This window comes from Eleutherodactylus coqui, chromosome 2 (assembly GCF_035609145.1).
Source record: "Eleutherodactylus coqui strain aEleCoq1 chromosome 2, aEleCoq1.hap1, whole genome shotgun sequence".
Lineage (NCBI taxonomy): Eukaryota > Metazoa > Chordata > Amphibia > Anura > Eleutherodactylidae > Eleutherodactylus > Eleutherodactylus coqui.
Genome location: NC_089838.1, coordinates 121,206,654 through 121,227,475, shown reverse-complemented (window position 1 = coordinate 121,227,475; position 20,822 = coordinate 121,206,654). Strand labels below are relative to the sequence as shown.

Here is a 20,822-nt window from a genome sequence, read left to right as displayed (position 1 = left end):
GGTATACTCTGGAAAGTCTCCACGGATCTTCGGTGAACTAATCACATAGGTGTAGAATAATTATGTAAGGAAATCCAAGATCGGTGGAATGTAACCAAAGGATTAGGTTCTTGATGTAATGCCAGTATCATCTATGAGATGACAAGGTTTAAGTTCAGGGTGCTAACAATGAAACACAATGAGATGTTTAGCACTCTCTGACGTCACTGCTCAGCCAGACAGGAAATTAATTAGAAGCACAGCCTAATGGCGAGGTAAAATAATGCGAGATTTATTATCCTTTTTCTATGTTAAGAGTCTGCTGATCATTTCATTATTTGTTTTTCAGCTCATTTTCTCCTCCACGAAAGGTCACCTCATTCCAGTATACTCAGTGGGAATATACAATGGTTCTCATAATTTGTAAAACCAGTCTAATGCGTTTTTATCACATGAAATGAGCAAAAAAAAAAAGGTGTGACCTAAAAATGAAAGTCTGCACATATTTTCGAATTTCTTATGTATTAAATAAAAAAAAGTATGGAAATGGTTATGGAAATGACTAAATGTTAGTTCAAATGTATCACTTTTCAGAATTTACTTTCAAAACAACTGCACCCATTAGAAAATGTGTGTACAGGATTGAATGGAAATAAGTGATATATTTTATACTCTCTTACCTTTCAGTGGTATAATAACCCCGATTATGATATGGTGTATAACCTATATTCAAGGTGAGCTACTCCATATGTACATATTGTAAAGCATTATCTATATGGAACGACTATATCATAGTTCAGCAAAGCAAATAGAGGTGAGGGGAGCAGATAGCAAATATTAGCATGGTACTAATTACCACCACCACACTCCTAATTACATGGATGGTGGGAATGGGGCTAGTTTGGCCTCTATCATTTTTCAAGTTACAGTAATTCTCCACCTTTAGCCCGTTTCAGACGAGGGTATTGTAACACGTCCATAACACAGATCCGTATTACAGATGACATTACATCAGTATGTCATCCGTATATCATCACTAATTGTTAATAGAGATGAGCGAGTATACTCACTAAGGCACATTACTCGAGCAAGTAGTGCCTTAGCCGAGTATCTCCCCGCTCGTCTCTAAAGATTCGGGGGCCGGCGGCGGTGACAGGTGAGTTGCGGCGGGGAGAGAGGGAGAGAGAGATCTTCCCTCCGTTTCTCCCCGCTCTCCCCCGCCCCTGCCAGCCCCCGAATCTTTAGAGACGAGCGGGGAGATACTCGGCTAAGGCACTACTCGCTCGAGTAATGTGCCTTAGTGAGTAGGCTCACTCATCTCTAATTGTTAAGCATTTGCCTCCATATATGTTATTTACTACTGGGCAAATACTGATCCGTTATTACTCAACAGAAAAGAATAGCAATACAAGGGCAAATACGCAAAAAAAATGCTATTAAAAAATATCTGAAAAAATACAGCCATGCTCGTCTGAACATGGCCTTTGTCCGATAACAGTGGGAGGCCTGTGTATTCCTGCACACAGGATGCAGGAATCATGGTCTGGGCTCCTTTTCTCTAGCGGCAGCGGCAAGTGCAGTTCTGCCTCTATTGTACATACATCTTTAACATAGTTATACACACTGATTAAACTTGGTATACATGTTTCAGGAAACCTTAGTTCCATATGATGAATTGCTTTTCCATTGAAATATCTTCTGGTATGCAGAAGTATGCTTAGTCTGATAGTGGAAGGCAAGGATTATGTGCATTAGTGAATAGCATACATATACAAGAGTTGGTGGGGATGTAAAACCGTTTCTATGCCTAGACAGAGTTTTGTTTCTCTTAAAATATACCCCTTTTTAATCTCTTCAACTACATACATTTAGGCCAGGCTCCCACGGCCGTAAGCGGAATCCACTGATTTCAGCTGTGCGTCTGGACGCAACTCTGCATACGACCAAATGTAATTGCATATGGGCTGCGGGTATAACAACGACCATAGAGAACAGTGGGCTCTATGTCGCGGATATCCACGGTAAAATGGAACATGCTGCATTCTATTTTCTGCAAGCTGATTATACAATTCTGAAATGCTTATGTCAACAGTATTGTGTAATTCAATGCATTTGATTGAACTGCGTATTACCGCGGATCAATCGCTTGTGGAATTCGCAATTCAAATCCAGTCGGGTGAGACCGGCCAAACTTGTAAGTAACCTAATTCTGCTCCTGCAATTGACTGTTGCTTCAATCATGTCTTTGCCCCTTTCCATATCCCAACAGAGAAAGCCACAGGGAACCTCTAACTAATCACCATGCGCTTCATAATCAGAAGAGACCGTTAATTCTGCATGTAGAGTTATTTGTGAATACAAAATGAGTAAATACGTGCCCAATATGTTGGCACACAACAGATAAAAGGGAGATTAACTAATTGTAAGGCGAGCAGTAGGCCAGGGTCTCTTCCTCGCGAAGGTGTGCCCAACATTTAAGAACAGAGCACACTCACTGATAATAAATGCAATGCAGTCTACAAAAATGTTACTAAATGTATAGGAAATGTATAGATATGTGCATATTCTGCAGTCCTTTAACTGTGCTATGAGCAGCGACAGCATCACATTCAGAATAAAGCAATATGCTGAAGATCCCAGTAGCATGCAGGACAGGACTCCATTGTTTCCGGTTGGAAGGCGCAATGGTGTACATAAACAAGAGTTTGCTGTATAGCAAATATTAAAATACCCTCCTACATTCTTTAATACCACCACCAACCCTCATATCTGGACAGGAGGGCGGTGCATCCGCCTCCCCACCCAAGCCTTCTCACGCCTTGTTGGGGAGAAGGGTGGCATGTATCTATCTGCACACTTAATCCTTCTACAAGAAACACTTTTACTATACACATGAAGGTAAGTTAGATACCATGGAGATGATAGCATTGGAAAAGGTTAATAAACCAATCCAGGAAGGAGACTGGAGGAGTGCTCTCCTGAGCAGGAAGGCATTTTGGATCATGGCGCTAGATTGTAGATTCCCTAAGGGCCTCAATTATAAGACTGAATTTGTTTGTAATCTTTCTTCATCAAGTGCTGTAATCTACCTTTTCTTTCTTTGTTCAAGTGACCCGCTGGCAACGTGGTGATGAAAGCTCTGTATGCCTGCTAAATGGGAGGAACACTCAACCCTGCACTCTTGGCATCTCAGCCCACATCCTGAGAGCCCATTGCTGTGTAGAGGTGTAGCCTTGTATAGAATCACACCTTTAACCCCTTCAGTGGCAGGTTTATTATTACCATGTCAACGCAACAAGCCCCGGTAATCCGAAGTGGCAAACGTGTACAGTGGCACAATAACTGTGTGTCCTGGCCAGCATTTCAGCACTAGAGCTGTCCACAGAAATCTCCTGGGGTTTAACTGCATGGTCAGTGCAGCAAGCCCCGGAGATTTTCCGAGTGTGCCACTAAAGGGGTTAATGCTAAGCAGGTGAACCGGACTTGGGAGAGACTCCTTCCCAGCAATAACACAGTAGCCAAAGGGTTCCCTTTCAGGAGACAACAGACTACTGTGCTTATATTAGAATGTATGACATAAAATGACAAAAAACAAAGCTAATCCAACAATATAAAAAATTGACAATCTAAATCTTACTAGAAGAAATTCTCTTTCATCTTACTGCACCTTGGTATTCTTAGACTCAACATGTAGCACTTAAGAGCATGCTTTCATGACAATCCGAACAGATTAAATTTATACTCTCAGAAGTAAAGATTCTGGCAAAGGAAGCTCTAGCTGTTCACTACCATTCAAGATGTTTTAAGTCACTTCAACAGTATTTTCCTCCCAGCTGTATGAAGCCAATTGCCAACTTCTGTCCTGCTGAGCGGATGGAATTTCTCCGGACTGAGAATGAGGGTCTACCTCTTCCAGTTACTTCTGGAAATAAATGTGCTCTGGTTGGGTTACAGAATTCTATCACTAATATAGTATAAGCCTCATCGTACTTTTGAAACGGTCTTGAAGAACCATAGAATTTTAAATAAAATTTAATGACCGTACCATATGTATTTAACTAACCAGACAATAACATTTTATTAGATCTAATATTTCTATTAATACATAAAGTATGTGTAAGCCAAATGAATGAAGTAAGTAGATGCTTAAAGGGAACCAGTCAGGCCCCCATTGCTACTTGGGCTACGGGTAGAAGGGTATAGTGACAGACGCGACAATTTCAGCAGTCTCTCTTATACTGATCGGTTTAGTTGCTAATATGCAAATCTTACTTTCAAAACTTTGCAGAGCTGGAAAAGAGTCCAATGAAGTTCATGTATATTCATACATGCGCACTCTTCTCCAGATGGTGATTGGCAGGTCCCTCTGTGTGTACAGTTACAGCCAATCAGCATCTGTAGGGAAGAGGAGGGCAGGGGGAATGTGCATATATGAATATATATAAGCTTCAGCGGCAATCTGAGCACCGATGCCATGAGTTGGGATGGTGACGCTGCAACCTCTGATTGGCTGCAGTGGTCACTTGACTTACACTAGGTCGTACACCAATAAGCCGGCGCTGGGAGGTGTGCGTGCAGAAAGAGTCAGGCACACACTGACTTTGCCGGGGGACACTGCAGGAACAGAGAACTGAGTAAGTATAACACACAACTCCTCGGACTCCCCATCAGCCAAACTATAAGTACCATAATTTAGTTTATGGTTCTTATAGTTGCTGACAGGTTCCCTTTAAGCTAATATTCACCAGATAACACATAGAAAAAGTAACACAAACAAGCAAATTCACATACAGGGTGGTCCAAAGGTATAGAGATACCCGAATAAATGCAAAACGGTGGTTGGGAATGCCATCCGGTGTGTGGCATGTTGCTAAGACATGTCCTAGTGTTCTTCCAGCAGGATGGTCCACACTTCCCCCCACACTCACTGGATCTCATCTCCTTGGACGAGTGCGGCACACATCCAACAGCGGGTCCTGGACCCCTGTGCAATCATTTCTGCTAAGTTGTTGCTGTCAATGCATTGTGAATGGGATGATTCAAAACAACGGGGAGCGCAAGGAGAATATTCTACAGTGAATCACCATTGTGTTTCATGTCACAGAAAAATTGTTAATAAACTTTGGTAGGAATAAATGCGAAATGACATTTAAGCACCGATTCGCAATTTTTGCCAAATCCTCTATCAGATATGTGTGTCACATGCACCCCTTCCCGTTTGAGAATATCAATTTAGATCCAAGATGGTGGCTTTCAAAATGACCTCCATGCTGGACACTGCCCCTGTTAGATTTTCCCCCTTCCCCTCAGCAGCATGCCACACATAGGATGGCATTCCCAACTGTTTCCCATTTATTCAGGTGCTTCCATCCCTTTGACCCACCCTGTACAATAATGGCAGTGCGCAGATGTGTAAAACGAGTTAAACCGGAGTAGATGTTATCCATGTTTTGCTATTTTTCCTTGACATAAACTTCTGAAATTCTCTGTAAATTACCTCTTTTATGGGAATATTTGTTTAAACAAGCCACACACAAAGAAAAGTGAAATCAGATGTGTTGTGTCAGGGCTCCGAGCCACAGAGAATTATCTATCGAGACATTTCTTTGTGACTGGTGCATCATCAATAGTTGTGTAAACTCTTTTTTATGTGTCACACTTTAGATGAGGCTAAACAACATTGTAAACACTTACAGTGGTTATATGGGCTAAACATCAGTGTTCCTTACATGTCACTCGGAATGGTAATTCACATTGCGGGACATTCTATTAAAATCTGATTTTCAGGGCAGTGTGTTTAACCTTGTATTGGCTCAGCTGGCCCAATGAATGAGCGCCTTACAATTATCACTGCGTCACCTACTGAACAAGGAGGAGACAATGCAAGTGCAGACTCATTTATCTTGGGTGTACTATGGTTGTCTCAGTTGCAATGGGCACCATAAGTGTCTCTGCTATGAAGGCACTATGGCTGTCTTTACAGGTTAATGTGGCTAGCTTCATTATCAGAGGACCATGGTTGTCCTTATGAGGCACTCACTAGAATCTTAACCCAATAGTCACAAGTTAACACTCTGAACTAAGTGACACAAATGTGCAAATTCATATAGATAGAAGACTGTGCATTGATGTATAAATTGGGTTAATCCATAGTTGGGGGTATATACTATCCTACCAAAAGTATTTGGACAGCTGAGCAAGAATTGTGATGGCTTTGTAATGAACGGCTTGTGTGCAGCGGCTTAACCCATATATTCAATAATGTGCAGTTCCCATCATACGGTGCTGACACTGACTTGTATTCCAATCACTTGCAGATTCTCTTGGGTAGTGGAAAGGTGAGCGCTGCCAACAATCCCTACCAGCTGTCATTTGTCCCTATCAGTTAATATTTTGGGTCATGCAGTCCTTGGTTTAGGCGTGGGACATCCCTCTCTATTCCACCTTGTGATCACATAACTCACAGTTGATCTGGCGACCCAGGTTTTAGCGTAAATGTTGCAATAATAAGCAACCAATAATAATACCATGTGACCTCTAGGTTCTTTGGAATGAGGCAGGTTAGCCATAAACAGTTTTGCTTTGTTTGGCCTGTCACCTCCAAGGGTTTGCATCTTATGTAGTATGGTTTGGAACACGTGACATACGAATAAGACACGCTCCATTTAACTGATATAGGTGTCCATTACCTTTCATAGCATAGTGTACATGAAAAAAATACTATATGCAAACTCTTTGTAAATTACTTTTAGGTAATTTGTTTAAACGAATCACACTATTATGGGTTAGGACTTATTCACAAGACCGTGATTTCGGCGGGTATTACGCCTGTGATGCACGGCCATATGGCATGCGGTGAATGGAGTGAATAAAAGTAAATAGACTTTCACTGATCCGTTCACATGCTGCGTGTCGATATGCATGAGAAATACATCGCAGCATGCTCTATTTCTCTGCGTACCATGCAGCCTGAGCCCTATGTTTCATAGCGGGGTTGCTTCCGAATCATCACCCATACGCAATATATTACATATGGACAGCGTTTCATACTACGCTGCCCATACAAAAGTATAGGGCTCAGGCTGGGGGATTAAAAAAAGGAAAGGAAAAAAAGACAGTCACACTGCGCATGAACGCGTGCGTGAGATACAAGGTCATGCGCAGTACACTTGCTGCCATATGCGGTCCCTATCGGCTCTCACCCGGCATCCCACAGACTGGGTGTCCCCCAGCGTTTTAGGGTTGTGTGATTGAGGCCTTAATTTGACTAAAGGCCCATTTAGAAACAACGATTCTCGCTCAAAAGTCATCTTTTGAGCAATAATAATTGCGTCTTAATGCGTGGCCGTCATACAAGCTAAAAGTCAGCGATCAGCCTTATCAGGGCCGCTTAATGAGTTTTCAGCGAGATACCGCTGATACTATTGTTTCAGCTGGTATGCAGAAGACAAGGGGTCCAGTTTCTCTTCTGCATACCCCGCTCTGAGTGCTCAGCTGTATACCAGCTGAGTGCTCCAAAAAGACAACATCTGTATGCAGAAGACAAGTGACCCCGTTTGTGTTCTGTGTACCCCACTCTGAGCGCTCAGCTGTATACCAGCGGAGCACTCCGAGATGAAAAAATTTGTATGCAGAAGACAAGCAGCCCTGCTTGTCTTCTGCATACCCCGCTCGGAGCGCTCAGCTGTATATAACAGCTAAGTGCTCCAAGAAGAGAACACCTGTATACAGAAGATTGCAGTCCTGCTTGGCTTCTGTATACAGTGTGAGCTTCATTTACACACTAATAAGCTGTTAAGTAGCTAATTAGCTACTAAACAGCTTATGCAAAGTGAACGCTCAAAACTGTCACTCAAACTGCCCCTTGAGCGAATTTTGAGCGATCATCTTGCTATGTAAATGCACAAAACGATTATCGCTCAAAAGATGTCTTTTGAGCGACTTTTAAGCGAGAATCGTTGTGTCTAAATGGGCCTTAACTTTGTAGGAGATGCACTGTGACACCCTCCCTTTTATTGTTACAATATTAATTGTTTAGTGTGCAGATACGGCTAAGAAAATATTACTGAACTAACAGATTAAACTCTAGGTAGTCCTAACTGTTAGGCCGGCTGCACACTGTCGTGACGGGCTCCCCGTTACGGCGCCCCCCAGAGACCCCAATACTTACCTGCGGATCCGGCGTCTTCAGTCCCGCATGACGCTTCGGCGTGACGCGCCACAGCGTCACATGACGCGGCTGGCGGTGGGCGGGGAAGCGGTTTCACGCTATCTTCCGCTGTGCTACAGCGTGACGGACGGCTTCCATTGACTGCAAGGAAGCCGTCCGCGCGTACACCCGCGGCAAATAGAGCATGCCGCGGGTGAGGTCGGGTGATTTCACGGTGCGGAATTTCGCGATCGAATTCCGCACCGTGAGCAGCTGCGTGCAACGGGGCGGATTTTCACCGCGTATTAAGCGGCGGAAATCCGTCCGTGGGAAGGAGCCCTTAGGCCGCTTTCTCACGTGGTGGAATTGCTGAGGGCATTACACAACTGAATACCTGCAGCAATTCCATGGCAGCCACATTTGCACCTAAACGGTGTGAATTTGGCTGTGTTTTTACTTGAGGAACAGCTGCATAAGACAACCCAACTGCAATTTTTCGCTCACGGAGGAAAAATCGTAGCATGCTCTATTTTTGTGTGTAACGGTCGCAGGACCCGTGTCATCGCCCAGCGACGGCGTGGGAAAATCTATACTGCGCATGTCCGACGGCTCGTCGCCTGAACCATCCACAGTTCAGAAGAAAGAAGACAACTGACAGGTACGCAGGGACACTGGCTGGGCACAGGGTCGGATCCTGCATCTGGAATCCGACTCGGTCGTGTGCAGCCGGCCTTATACAGTATCCATTCTGCAAGAGGATATTCACAGCGTTTCCACCATCTGAGAAGGCGGCCCTAGACACTGCTGTAATAGGAGTTGTGCGGGATTAGAAAAACCTGGCTGTTTTCTTTCACAAACAGTGCCACACCTTCCATAGGTTATGACTAGTATTGCAGCTTCGCTGAAGAAGAAGGAGTTGAGCTCCAACATCACTAAAACTGTGCTCAGATGCAATGCCATTTTTGCAGAAAGCAGCCATGTTTCTGTAAACTTGCGCAACCCCTTTGAGTACGTACTGATGAGCTGAGACCAAATAGCGTCCATTGGGTGTATCTATGTGAGGGCAGATCTTACACATAGAGACATTTGTCCCTTTACATGCCGCACCTGATGCATATATGGGCAGTTGGGATCTATGACATCCTAATTCTAAAACACCAAGCTAAAATCTGACCAAACTAATCATTGCTGGAATACCTAATGTATAATCCGTCAGACACAGAGCGTTTAGTATGTGTGAATTGCCAGCGACTAGCCCCTAGGCTTCCATCCTCTGGACAATGTGAGGTCACGGTTAATTATCTGGCAGCATTTCAGTAATTCTCCCTACAGACCCGTCACTCACAAAGAACATCAGATTTTGTAGAATTCTGTATGAATTTGCCCGACGTGTATTTCAACAGTCTATTCAGCTGATTCTGGTTTTCCTCCAGAGTAAAGGAAATCCCCATTAGGTGTTTCTACTTGGCAAGTGCTGCCCTTGGACTAGGGTGTGTGCTTCAATCATCATTTTTCAAGAGCCCATTGTACGCACTGCTTGTTTCTCCGCTCCGCTCTTATTTTGGTCTACGATGCTTTTCTGTAACTTCCCTCACTGACCTAACCTCCTCGCCTGATCCTTTTAGACTTGGCCTCTTGTGACACTTCACACTCCTGTCATCTCCTCTTGGCGGCTGCTTTCTGTAGCTGGTAGGGCGGGAGCTTCATATAAACTAGAAGGAACCCTCGGCATGATTTACTTGTGTGATCCTTTAGACTTCTTTCACTTTCCCATCTGGAGCAACAATATCATTTCTTGGCAGTAACGTTTTAGGTTACTTTGGGACAGCCAGGTCCATTTTATAGAACTGATGGGAAAATGTATTTCTTGCCTCGTGTTTTTTTTTTTTTTTTTGCAAAGTTCAGATTATATAATTAGAGAAAAAAATGACTTGTCACCTAACAACCTCCTAAATTACCTGATTATATAACCATGTGACAATGGGAAACTTCATTTTAGAAGCACTTTCAATGTTATTTTAGGAAATTGTATTACAGAATCCGGAGCTATGCAATGTAGGAAAGATGAAGTAACAACTATGCAAGGCTACTGCCCAACAGAAGCTGTATACTGACAGTGTACTGCCCACACAGATCAACTCCCTACCTGTCAGTATGCTACTATCACAGCCTGCATGGAGGATATAGCCTACCATAGACTGTGCCTATACGCTGCTGACTGCTTCAGTAAGAGAGCAGTGGGTAATGTAGAACTCGCTCCAACACTGCAGGGTTATTAGAGGAATGATCACATATTTCCACTTACTATTGCTTAAAGGGGTTGTCCAGTTGTAAACTACTTAAGGCCTATCCTTAGGATAGATCATCAATCGTAGATTGGCGAGAGTCAACCATCAAGTACCTCTACTGATTAGCTGTTTGCCAACTCAATGCATTAATGCGCTGTGCCGATTTCTGCAGGAAGTAGACAGCTCTGTTCTCATTGTAGTGGCCAAGATTGGTATTACAGAGGAAGTCCCCTCTCACTTCAATGGGAACTTGATTTGCAATACCAAGCCTGGCTACTGCAGCGGAAACAATGTTGTCTGCTTCCTTCCAGTTTCATTTACAAGCATACTGGCCAAACAGCTGATTAATGGGGGTCATTAGCAGCAGACCCCCATGATCTACTATTGATGGCCTAACCTGCACAAAGGCCATTAATAGTTTACAATTGGACAACCCCTTTAATCACTACTAGAGATGAGCGAGCGTACTCGGAAAAGCACTACTCGCTCGAGTAATTTGCTTTATCCGAGTATCGCTGTGCTCGGGTCTGAAGATTTGGGTGCCGCTGCGGCTGACAGGTGAGTCACAGCGGGGAGCAGGGGAGAGCGGGCGGGAGAGAGGGAGAGAAAGATCTCCCCTCCGTTCCTCCCCGCTCTCCTCTGCAGCTCCCCGCTCCGTGCCGGCACCCGAATCTTCAGGGACGAGCACAGCGATACTCGGATAAAGCAAATTACTCGAGCGAGTAGTGCTTTTCCGAGTACGCTCGCTCATCTCTAATCACTACGCATTCATCAATATGAACCCATGTAATGCACAGACATGCTGCATATTCAAGACTGAGGTTTTCTTCATAATATTTTTCACTCTGCTGGAATAGAAAACGGTCCCTCACCAAATGGGAGTCCCTAACCCCCAATATATCTACATGTCCTAATAGGTTATAGGAATGAGGGTAGTCTTGACTAGACAACTCCTTTTAGAATTGTGAAGATCTTTAAGACAGTAGTCAGTATCTCTACTTCTTGGGCCCCTGTATGATTTGGCAAGAGAATGACAGATTGAGATTTACTGCACTCAAAGTTGACTTTTTTTCTCAGATTTGACTAGATTGCTTCCTCATTTCAGGTATTCAAAATAAGCAGGTATTTTATGTATCGTGAAAAGCCAACCATGTGATATAGGGATCTAGACAGTTTTAGTTGGATACAATAATTGGAAATGTAAATGGGAATTATGAGTTGGAGATGAAAATAATGCATGAATGTATTGCTTACTGATACCCCATAAATCCAACAAGTCAGTCATCCACAAAGCATGATGTCCCCAAGTCCATTTCAACAGTTTTCAGAAAACCCAGTGGCAGTTATTTAATTACCGTGTTTCCCCCAAAATAAGCCTGTCTTATATTAATTTCTGCCCCAAAAGAGGCACTAGGGCTTATTTTCGTGGCTCAGCCAATTCATAAATCCCACCTCTACAACGTGATGGCTCAGCCAATCAATGTAGCGCTCGAAGAACCAATCACAGCCATTACTTCCTGGAGGTGTGGATTTATGATTTCTGTAACCAGGAAGTGATGTTGTATGAGCTTCCAAGGACTGTGGGAACCCGGTCAGAGCTCTGGAGAGCAGCAGAAAGGACCTGGACCGAGCCTGCTAGGTAATATATTCCTTTATTTTTTTATGTAGTGTAACTAGAGCCTTTTTTCAGGGTAGGCCTTATATTTCAAGCCTCCCTGAAAATCACAAAAAAGAAAAATCAGGCTAGGGCTTATTTTTGGGGTAGCTCTTATTTTCAGGGAAGCACAGTATGTAGTAAAGTATAGTATGCGTGGCTTGACACCAGGTGTACTTGCTGCAGGTGGGTCCAGAGCTTACCTGTTTGCTCTGCCTCCGCATTACATACAGTATAGACCCTGGGCCAATGTCACAATACCGCAGATAATGTAGGGTAAAGGGGATCTCTACTGGACAAGAGTGTGAGATTTAGATTACCTGCAAAATGCAGATCTAAGATGAGGGTAAGCCTTGCAGTTACATCCGCACAACACTGTTCTGCGTGTATCCCGCACATTCTCTAGGAGCATATTGTACAATGTTAAATGTCATTATTTGCACAATTTAATGATGTGCATCCCACGCAAGCCCAAGAATGGATGAGAAGCAATCAGGGATGAACTGAAACATCGGACCACACAAATTTCACATAAAATATTACCTTCATATATACTTATGATATGCGGATGGCTGAGTGATGACATTATTTCAATCTCTCGTCTGATGTGAACCATATCTTGCTCATCTCTTATTTTGTCCTTACGGATAGATTTTATGGCAACCTAGAATATTTAAAACACTAAGCGTTACTTTGGGAACAGAAACAGATGTTAGGCAACAATTAGAACTGCTCAAAAATCAACACAGATGTTGTTTGCTGGCAATAAATACACAGTAAATGGATCAGACCGAAACTAAGAGACCTCCGCTAAGAACAGTCCTCAAATGTGAATATTACCAAAAAATCATACAACATTTATACATCGCTCCATACTGACAAACACAGCTAACCACTTGGAGCGAGGTACGATAAACCATGAAAGGGATGGAAGAATGCAGATCACAAGGTTAGACTTTCCTTGGTAGTTGTCCATGTCTGAGGTTGTCCGACGATATACCATGCCATGATCATGTAGTATAAAAGGATTGACCACATCAACTGACCTCTACGTGTCCACACAGATGTACAAATGTACCTTTGTATAGACCACTCATCAAGGTCCGGCAACAATGGTCCTCGAGACTAACAGCTACTGTAGCACTCAGAGAACATGTACAACAGCACACCACTACCATTGCTGCTTACCCCTCATACACAAAAGGTCAGATGAGTCTGCAGATTGCGCTGATTTAATGTAGCATTTTACTAAGTGGGTTCTGCTAAACTCTGGCGGGATCTCCGAGATTTTGTGGATTGATTGTTTGCACTGTGCATGTACTGATCCCCAGAGGCGTAACTTGAAGCTTCCTGGCCCAGATGCAAAACTTGTAACAGGGCCCCCAACTATAATGCTTTACTCATAGTACTGGGTTCCCTATATGGAGAAGAGAGGCTTTATGGGCCCCCTAAGGCTCCTGGGCCCGGGTGCAACCGCTTCCCCTGCATCCTCTATAGTTACGCCCCTGCTGATCCCATTGGGTGACATGTATAATGTGACCCCTCTGTGCAGCAGCAGTCTACAGCTATCCACCTCTAGTAGTTTGTGCAGGTAGGTGCAGCTGTATCCTGGGGAATGAAGTCTAGGGTCTCGATTATTTTCAGGGGTTCAAAATCTGAGATATTAAAGTTAACTGTTGAGTCTGAAGTCAGGGGTCTGTTTAAGTCTTGATGGGTGACTAAAGGGTCCTGTGCTTTATTTGGTTTTACAGCCGGAAGCATGTATCATCGTGCTGTTCAGTGTGCGATTTTGTGTGGACGAGGTGCGCATTTGCGCAACTCTATAGACTCCAGTGGCGCCTTCGGTGCACAAAATAAAGCATGTCACGTATCCTGCAGAAGCCCTAAGAGTGCTTTTACACGGGATGATCTGTCGGGGGAACAGATGCCCAACAGGTTGTCCCAGCGAATCGTTCCTGTGCTTTTACACAAGAACGAGCGTGGCTGACTGAAAGGAGGTGGAGCGAGCAGAGGATCATTCCGGCCCAACCGCTTCCATTGACAGTAAACAGGCAGTCGTTCATAAGTGAACGTCTGCTTACACGGGACGTTACGTCATTCAGTTTTCTCGTTAGTTGTTCAGTTGGTACATGCATTGAGGGCTCAGTCACGTGGGCGTTTTCACGCACGTAAAAACGTTTGCACTGCGTGCGTTAAATAAAAAAACGCATGCCCACGTCCATTGCCACCCACGTGTTCTATCTTTGGTGGTCACATATTTTGTTTAACGCACGCAGTGCAAACGTTTTTATGCGCGTAAGAACGCCCCTGTGACTGAGCCCTCACACTGAACGATAATTGTTCTGAATCCGAATAGTTCCGTGTAAGAGCATCTTTATAAGACTTTGAATGGAGCATTGGTCGAGTGCACTCCCTGCAAATTCATCTGTGCTACTGATGGAAAAAGTGGAGTACAGCTCAGCCCCAACAACGCAAGGGTAATAAATGGTTCTGCCTGACATATCCCTTTACATATAAATATGTAGGCTACCTATGTCTTTTGGCTCAGTTGTTACATGTCGCCCATGCTTAGGACACACCACTTGGTCTTAGTGGTGAATTGTGGTGCTTATATGGGGTGACGTCACCATGGGTGTCACAACGGTGGCATTCCAACAATGTGCTGTCTATATGCAGAATGTGCTAGCACTCTACAGTGAGATTTCCAGCTGGTTTGAGGTTCAAGGTCTTCAAAAAGTTTTGAACTAATGTGCATGGGGGTAACTCAAAAGTCACTTAATGTCATGTAGTGTGTGTAACAACCCAAAACAGTTTCACGTTTTTTCAACTAGAAAGGAGAAGAGAAAGGTAAAATAAGGTAAGAGCTGAGGCACTGACATCCATGCTATACAGGCTGACAGAAGTGAGTTAGAATGATAAAGTATTTCCAAGAAAGATATCGTTTTTACTTCACTTTGCTTTCAATACATATGGTGGCAATCAGCCTCCCATTGACAGAACAGGCAGCTGAGACACCGCTAAATCCATCTTCTGGTAGCTGAACTTTATGTGAAAAGTTGCTTTTGAGGTTTGTTCACTCTTTTAAAGGCTCGGGGTTTTTAGGCCATAAAAACAGGATTCCAGAAGCCATCCAGCACTTCTGTGTATATTTGCTGAAAGTGTTTGTTTTTCCGTGACCTTTACAGCAAGTAATGGAGACCAAGCTGCTTTGTCACTAAAAGGCTAGCGATTCTTACGGAAAGGCTAATATAATCTAGTACTACCTATGTAATGTAAATGTGACCTGAAACTAAATTAAACAGCAGACATTAGTTGGATAACAAGGAGATGCAAAAAACATTCAACTGTAAAACTATAGGAGATGAAAAAATGAGGCTCAACAAATCAAAGCTGAATATTAAATTTTACCACTCTTCGAAAATTACATGCTCCAGTTGAAAGCCCTCGAAACAGATGGAGCAGACTGTAACAATCATACTCCCCGAGGTGAGAAGGAAGCCAAAGGCAGCACGACCCTGGCTGGAATATACTTCTTTAACTTTAGTAAGTAGTAAAATGTACAATACAAGACTTGTGTAGATTCTACTAAGACCATTTCCATCGTGTGAAAACACGAGGGCTACAAATAATGACTACTTCTGAAATATCCGAGTACTGCCTATTTACCCTGAATGGAGGTAGGCAGCCAGAAGAGAGCTCCACGTCCATTCAGTGAGCGATTATCATTCATGTGTGAAAGCACAGGAGCGATGACTGCTGGGACGCTTAAGAGCTCAACATTCGTTCCATGTAAAAGTACCCCAACTTCTCCCCTCAAAGTATGGCTCTCAAACCCATGCGAGATCTTCTTTTCCTTTTGTATTTCACTACAGCTTCAGAATGCGTGTCTCTGCATCTACCATATGAACAGCTGTGTCTGTACACAAAATAAGCAAATCAGTCTCTCTAGCCAAGCAGGAAGTCACAGCACAATCTCAGGCACCAGCATAATAAAATGATATCTATCCAATCAGATACATATACACAAAGCCAAACTCCCTCAACAGTCAGCAGATATTTGTAGGTTCGAAAGGAAGCTCTACTGACAAAAAGGTATTTATGCAATGAAAACTTTTTTTATTTTTTAAAAAAGGTAATTTCTTTTATCCAATACTGAGAGTCCACTGAATCCTAGGATTTTGTCAGTTTTCTGTTTATCACCCCATAGGGTCCTTCTAGAAGGTATGATAATCACTCCTTCACATAGGAGCGGTAATCATTCAGTGATTGGAGGCGGAGTGGTCCAGAAATCTCTTCTGGATGCCTGCCTCCATTCACAGTAAACAGGCAGTCAGCCATTCATAGATGAACAACTGCCTGTTTACACAGATCGATTATCGTTTGATTATTATGCCTGCCTAAACTGAATGCCGATTTATCGTTCGTCGTTCAGTCACTGGTAGTGTTTACACCTAACAATTAGCGTACAGTTTCCACTATCCAGCAATAAACTTAACACAAATTGTTCCACTTCAAACTGCTATTCAAACTGCTTCGACAGTGCAAATACTTTATATTTGCACGTGAACGCGGTTTGGAGAGGACAATAAATGGGTTCTTGTGCATGAGTCTGCGCATAGCACTGCAATTTTTCCACTTGAAGTGCCATTTCACACGCGCGCATGACACTCCCTTTCCATGGAATAGAATGGCTATTGAAAGCCTAATAAGGGCCAGCTGTCTTCTTTTCCCTGCGTTGTCCACAGGGTCACACCCTTGCCCTTGATTTTTTGAACCCGCCATAGACTTCTATGGCAGCTTGCTGTGTAAAACACAGAAAGATAGGGCAGGTCCTATCTTTTCTGTGTTTTAGAGTCGAGGTCAGCGGTGGTCGTCCATTGGGGAGTGCAGTTTGCCTCTTTTCAAAGTTGGATTTTCGTATCTTTGCTCACATGCAGGAATTGCACATGAGAAACACGCTCATGAGAACGAACCCATTGAACTCAAGGGGCTCTATTCATCACATTTTGTCGTTGTAATTTTCATGCATTCAAAAACGTGCACAAACACGTTCGTCTGTTTAAGGCCTAAAGGCCCATTCAGACACAACAATTATCGCTCAAAAGCCATCTTTTGAGCGAGACTCGTTGTGTGTAACTGGCCTGACATCGTGCAGTTTTCGTTAAGCAGTCGCTCATCGTTGTCTTTCAGCGTGCTTAAAGATCAGCCTTATCAGGAATTCACAGCGGGATACAGCTGATACTATTGTTTCAGCTGTATCCCGTTCCCTGATCACAGGCTGAGTATGAAGAACAGAGCGGTCCAGCTGTGTTCTTCATACCCCGCACGGAGCGCTCGGCTGTATAACAGCCGGGCGCTACGTACAGAGAACAGCTGGATGCAGAAGAGAAGTGGGGCCACTCCGCTTGTCTTCTGAATCCCCTGCTGGGAGTGCTCGGCTGTATGAGTGCTCGGCCCTCCGCTTGTCCTCTGCATCCTCCGCTAGGAGGGCTCGGCTGAATGACAGCCGGGCACTCCCAGCGGGGAACAGCTGGATACAGAAGACAAGCGGCCCCGCTTGTCTCCTGTATCCCCTGCTGGGAGCGCTCGGCTGAATGATAGCTGGGCGCTCCCAGCAGGAAACAGCTGGATGCAGAAGACAAGCGGCTCCGCTTGTCTTCTGTATTGCCCGCTGGGTGCGCAAGGTTTGAGTGATCACCTTGCGGTGTAAATTGACACAACGATAATCATTGTGTCTAAATGGGCCTTAAGACATTAGGTTGAATACTTCACGTTTGGTTACACAATCTGGCAGCACACATGACTAACTGTAGATTGGAGATTCGAATGTAAAAAAAGTGCTTGACTTATAGTAGAAGACTTGGAAATGAGCCTTGTTATGCATTACCACTGCTAATATACAATGAAAAAATACAGACTCAACTGGTTCATGCGCAAATGCGCTCCATTGTGGCGAGTGTGCTTACGAACAATTCTGTTTTAGCCCTTACTGCGTCTTTCACGCACCCAAAAAAACTGCAAGTAGGTCTCATTGATTTCATGCATATGTATTTGCACAATCCCATTGACTTCAATGGTCCCTTTCAATCCATAGTATGAACCAAAATAGGACATGCGCCATTTCTTTTTCAGAAGCGTGAATATGCTTGTTAAAAACACTCCTAATGCAAATCAATAGGGGTTCAGTACCGTGTATTACATGTAGCGGAAATATTCCCGTGTGAGTGAGCCCTTAGAAAACCGGTGCTCGTAGCATAGGCTGCCTACTGGCCTGCTGGGGTAATGCCAAGATAAGTCTTATCTCAGTTAGGTTTCTTTTTAAAATCTATGTTTATTTATGTCAATAATGGAATGTTTTCTGAGACAAATGGTGATGTTCCCAGACCCGGGGTTGCACCAACGTGTAAGGTTGGGCAAGCAGGTACACGTTAAGAAAAGCTATACAGGCGTTAATTACCTATTTATTTTCTTATCAGAAAGTCACATAAAGCAAGCCTTATGCACACAGTAGGGATGGAGTATACAAAGGCACGCAAATATTTTGAAGATTGTCCTTCAGTATTGACGTATGACCGTTTCTTCTAATGGACCGCTTGAATTTTAATGTATCCCGTATTTTTAAATGTGGCCATCATATATGTGTTAATTTTAAAACACCAGTTAGTATGTTCATAGAAACGTGTGCGAACACAAAACATCCTGTATTGGATTTAAAGACCAACACAGCGATCCTTTTGCTACACCCAGTCTACCTTCGATCATCGCTCAGTGTAAATAGCAGCCGTTCAGCACTGGTGTAATTCTCGTCCAGCCGCCCCACTGAGAAGCAGCGATACTCACTCCTGTGCAGAAGCATGGGAGCGAGTACATGCGGAGATGAGTGTCGGGCATAGTTTGCCTGACAGTCGTCCGATCTAAATGGAGCTTTACAGTATCAACCGCAATACTACATAAAAGGGCCATCTACACCAGTGTTTCCCAACTCCAGTCCTCATAGACCCCAGCAGGTCATGTTTTCAGGATTTCCTCAGTATTGCACAGGTGATGTAATTATTGTCGGTGCCTCAGACATTGCTTACTATAGAATATCCTTAAAACATAACCTGTTGGTGGTCCCTGAGGACTGGAGTTGAGAAACACTGATCTACACTATGCAACCAAGCGTATTTGGACACACTTATCAGTAGAATGGATTGTCTCTTATTAGCATATCACTTGTCCTAAACCAAGCTACATAAGATCCACAGCCTTGGAGGTGTCAGCCATAGTTTGTGAGGGCAACTGCATGCTATTGGATACACGTTATGCCTCTGAACACAAGCCGTCCATCACAAAGTGCAATGCATTGGCTAATCTATACTGGAGCAAGGAGCATCGTCATTGGACAGTTGAGCAATGAAAGAACGTTCTATGGAGAGGCAAATCACACTAATCCATTACTCGAATCAGATAGACAGGTTTTGGGTATGGAGGATGCCTTGGGAATGCCTTTTGCCTGAGTGTGTTATGCGAAGCGTTAAGTATGGCAGAGCTTCCATTATGGTCTGGGGATGGGTTACGTGGCATGTTCTTGGTCCATTGGTTGTAGTGGCAAGAACCACAGTTTTACAAGGGCAGCTGAGTCCCAGTTAAGACTACAGAGAGTTTACTGCAAGGACCTTCCAAACTAATAAAATTAAAAAATACCTTTTATTAAATAACTACTTTAAAAAGAAGAACAAAACATACATAGACGATCAGATGAGGAGTTATGATGCAAAAGCCACCTATATAGTGACCAAAAAAGTATGAGTCATAGAATAGAACTCGACTTATAATATAAGGCACTTGCCACTTATGTATTATGACCAATGAAATTTTGAGTTATACAATAAGGCTCAACTGATGTTGATCATTGATCATATGACCAATGATCAACATCAGTTGAGCCTTATTGTATGACTCAAAATTTCATTGGTCATAATACATAAGTGGCAAGTGCCTTATATTATAAGTCGAGTTCTATTCTATGACTCATACTTTTTTGGTCACTATATAGGTGGCTTTTGCATCATAACTCCTCATCTGATCGTCTATGTATGTTTTGTTCTTCTTTTTAAAGTAGTTATTTAATAAAAGGTATTTTTTAATTTTATTAGTTTGGAAGGTCCTTGCAGTAAACTTTTAGTGGCAAGAACCACGAACACAGAGGTGTGCCTTTACATTCTAAACAATAATGTGCTGCCGACAATGTGACAATACTCTGGAAATGATCAGCAATGATTCCAACAAAACAATGCGTCTTTTTACAAATCCAACGCTGTTTTACATTGGTTTTGGGATATGGATGCACCCAGATGGGACTGGCCGCACAGAGTCCCGACCTGTACCCTACTGAACATCTTTAGGACAAACTGGAACATCTGGTCAGGAAATATGAACAGCATCCATTTTCTTTGAGAGAACTTTCCAGGCCCTTGCAGGATGAATGGAGGGAAATACCAGACGTTAGTAAATAGTAGGCCTCGGAGACTATTTGATGTCATTAGGGCCGAAGGAGCCCCACTAAATAGTAACAGATGTAAATAAAATATTATTTTCAATTTGATTACTTAGGTATCCAAATACTTCTGGTAGGATAGCGTACAGTGCCCTCTATAACGGTGCCATCTACAAAACTTGCCATGACTGTGCCATGCAAAATGCAAACTGTTACCAGTGCCGTTTACAGTTTCCCACAAAACGTGGCCAACTATAATGTTCCCTAACAGTG

The 20,822-nt window shown here is 43.3% G+C and overlaps 1 protein-coding gene across 1 annotated transcript in view; it reads right to left on the bottom strand.

Annotated features, from left to right (window-relative positions):
• The window catches only part of NUAK1 (NUAK family kinase 1), a 95,052-nt gene that overhangs the window by 40,628 nt on the left and 33,602 nt on the right, over positions 1-20,822 (bottom strand). Inside the window, exon 2 of the mRNA XM_066591477.1 lies at positions 12,614-12,734. Within this exon, the coding sequence (XP_066447574.1) occupies positions 12,614-12,734 (121 nt within the window). The remainder of the gene's footprint in view (positions 1-12,613; positions 12,735-20,822) is intronic.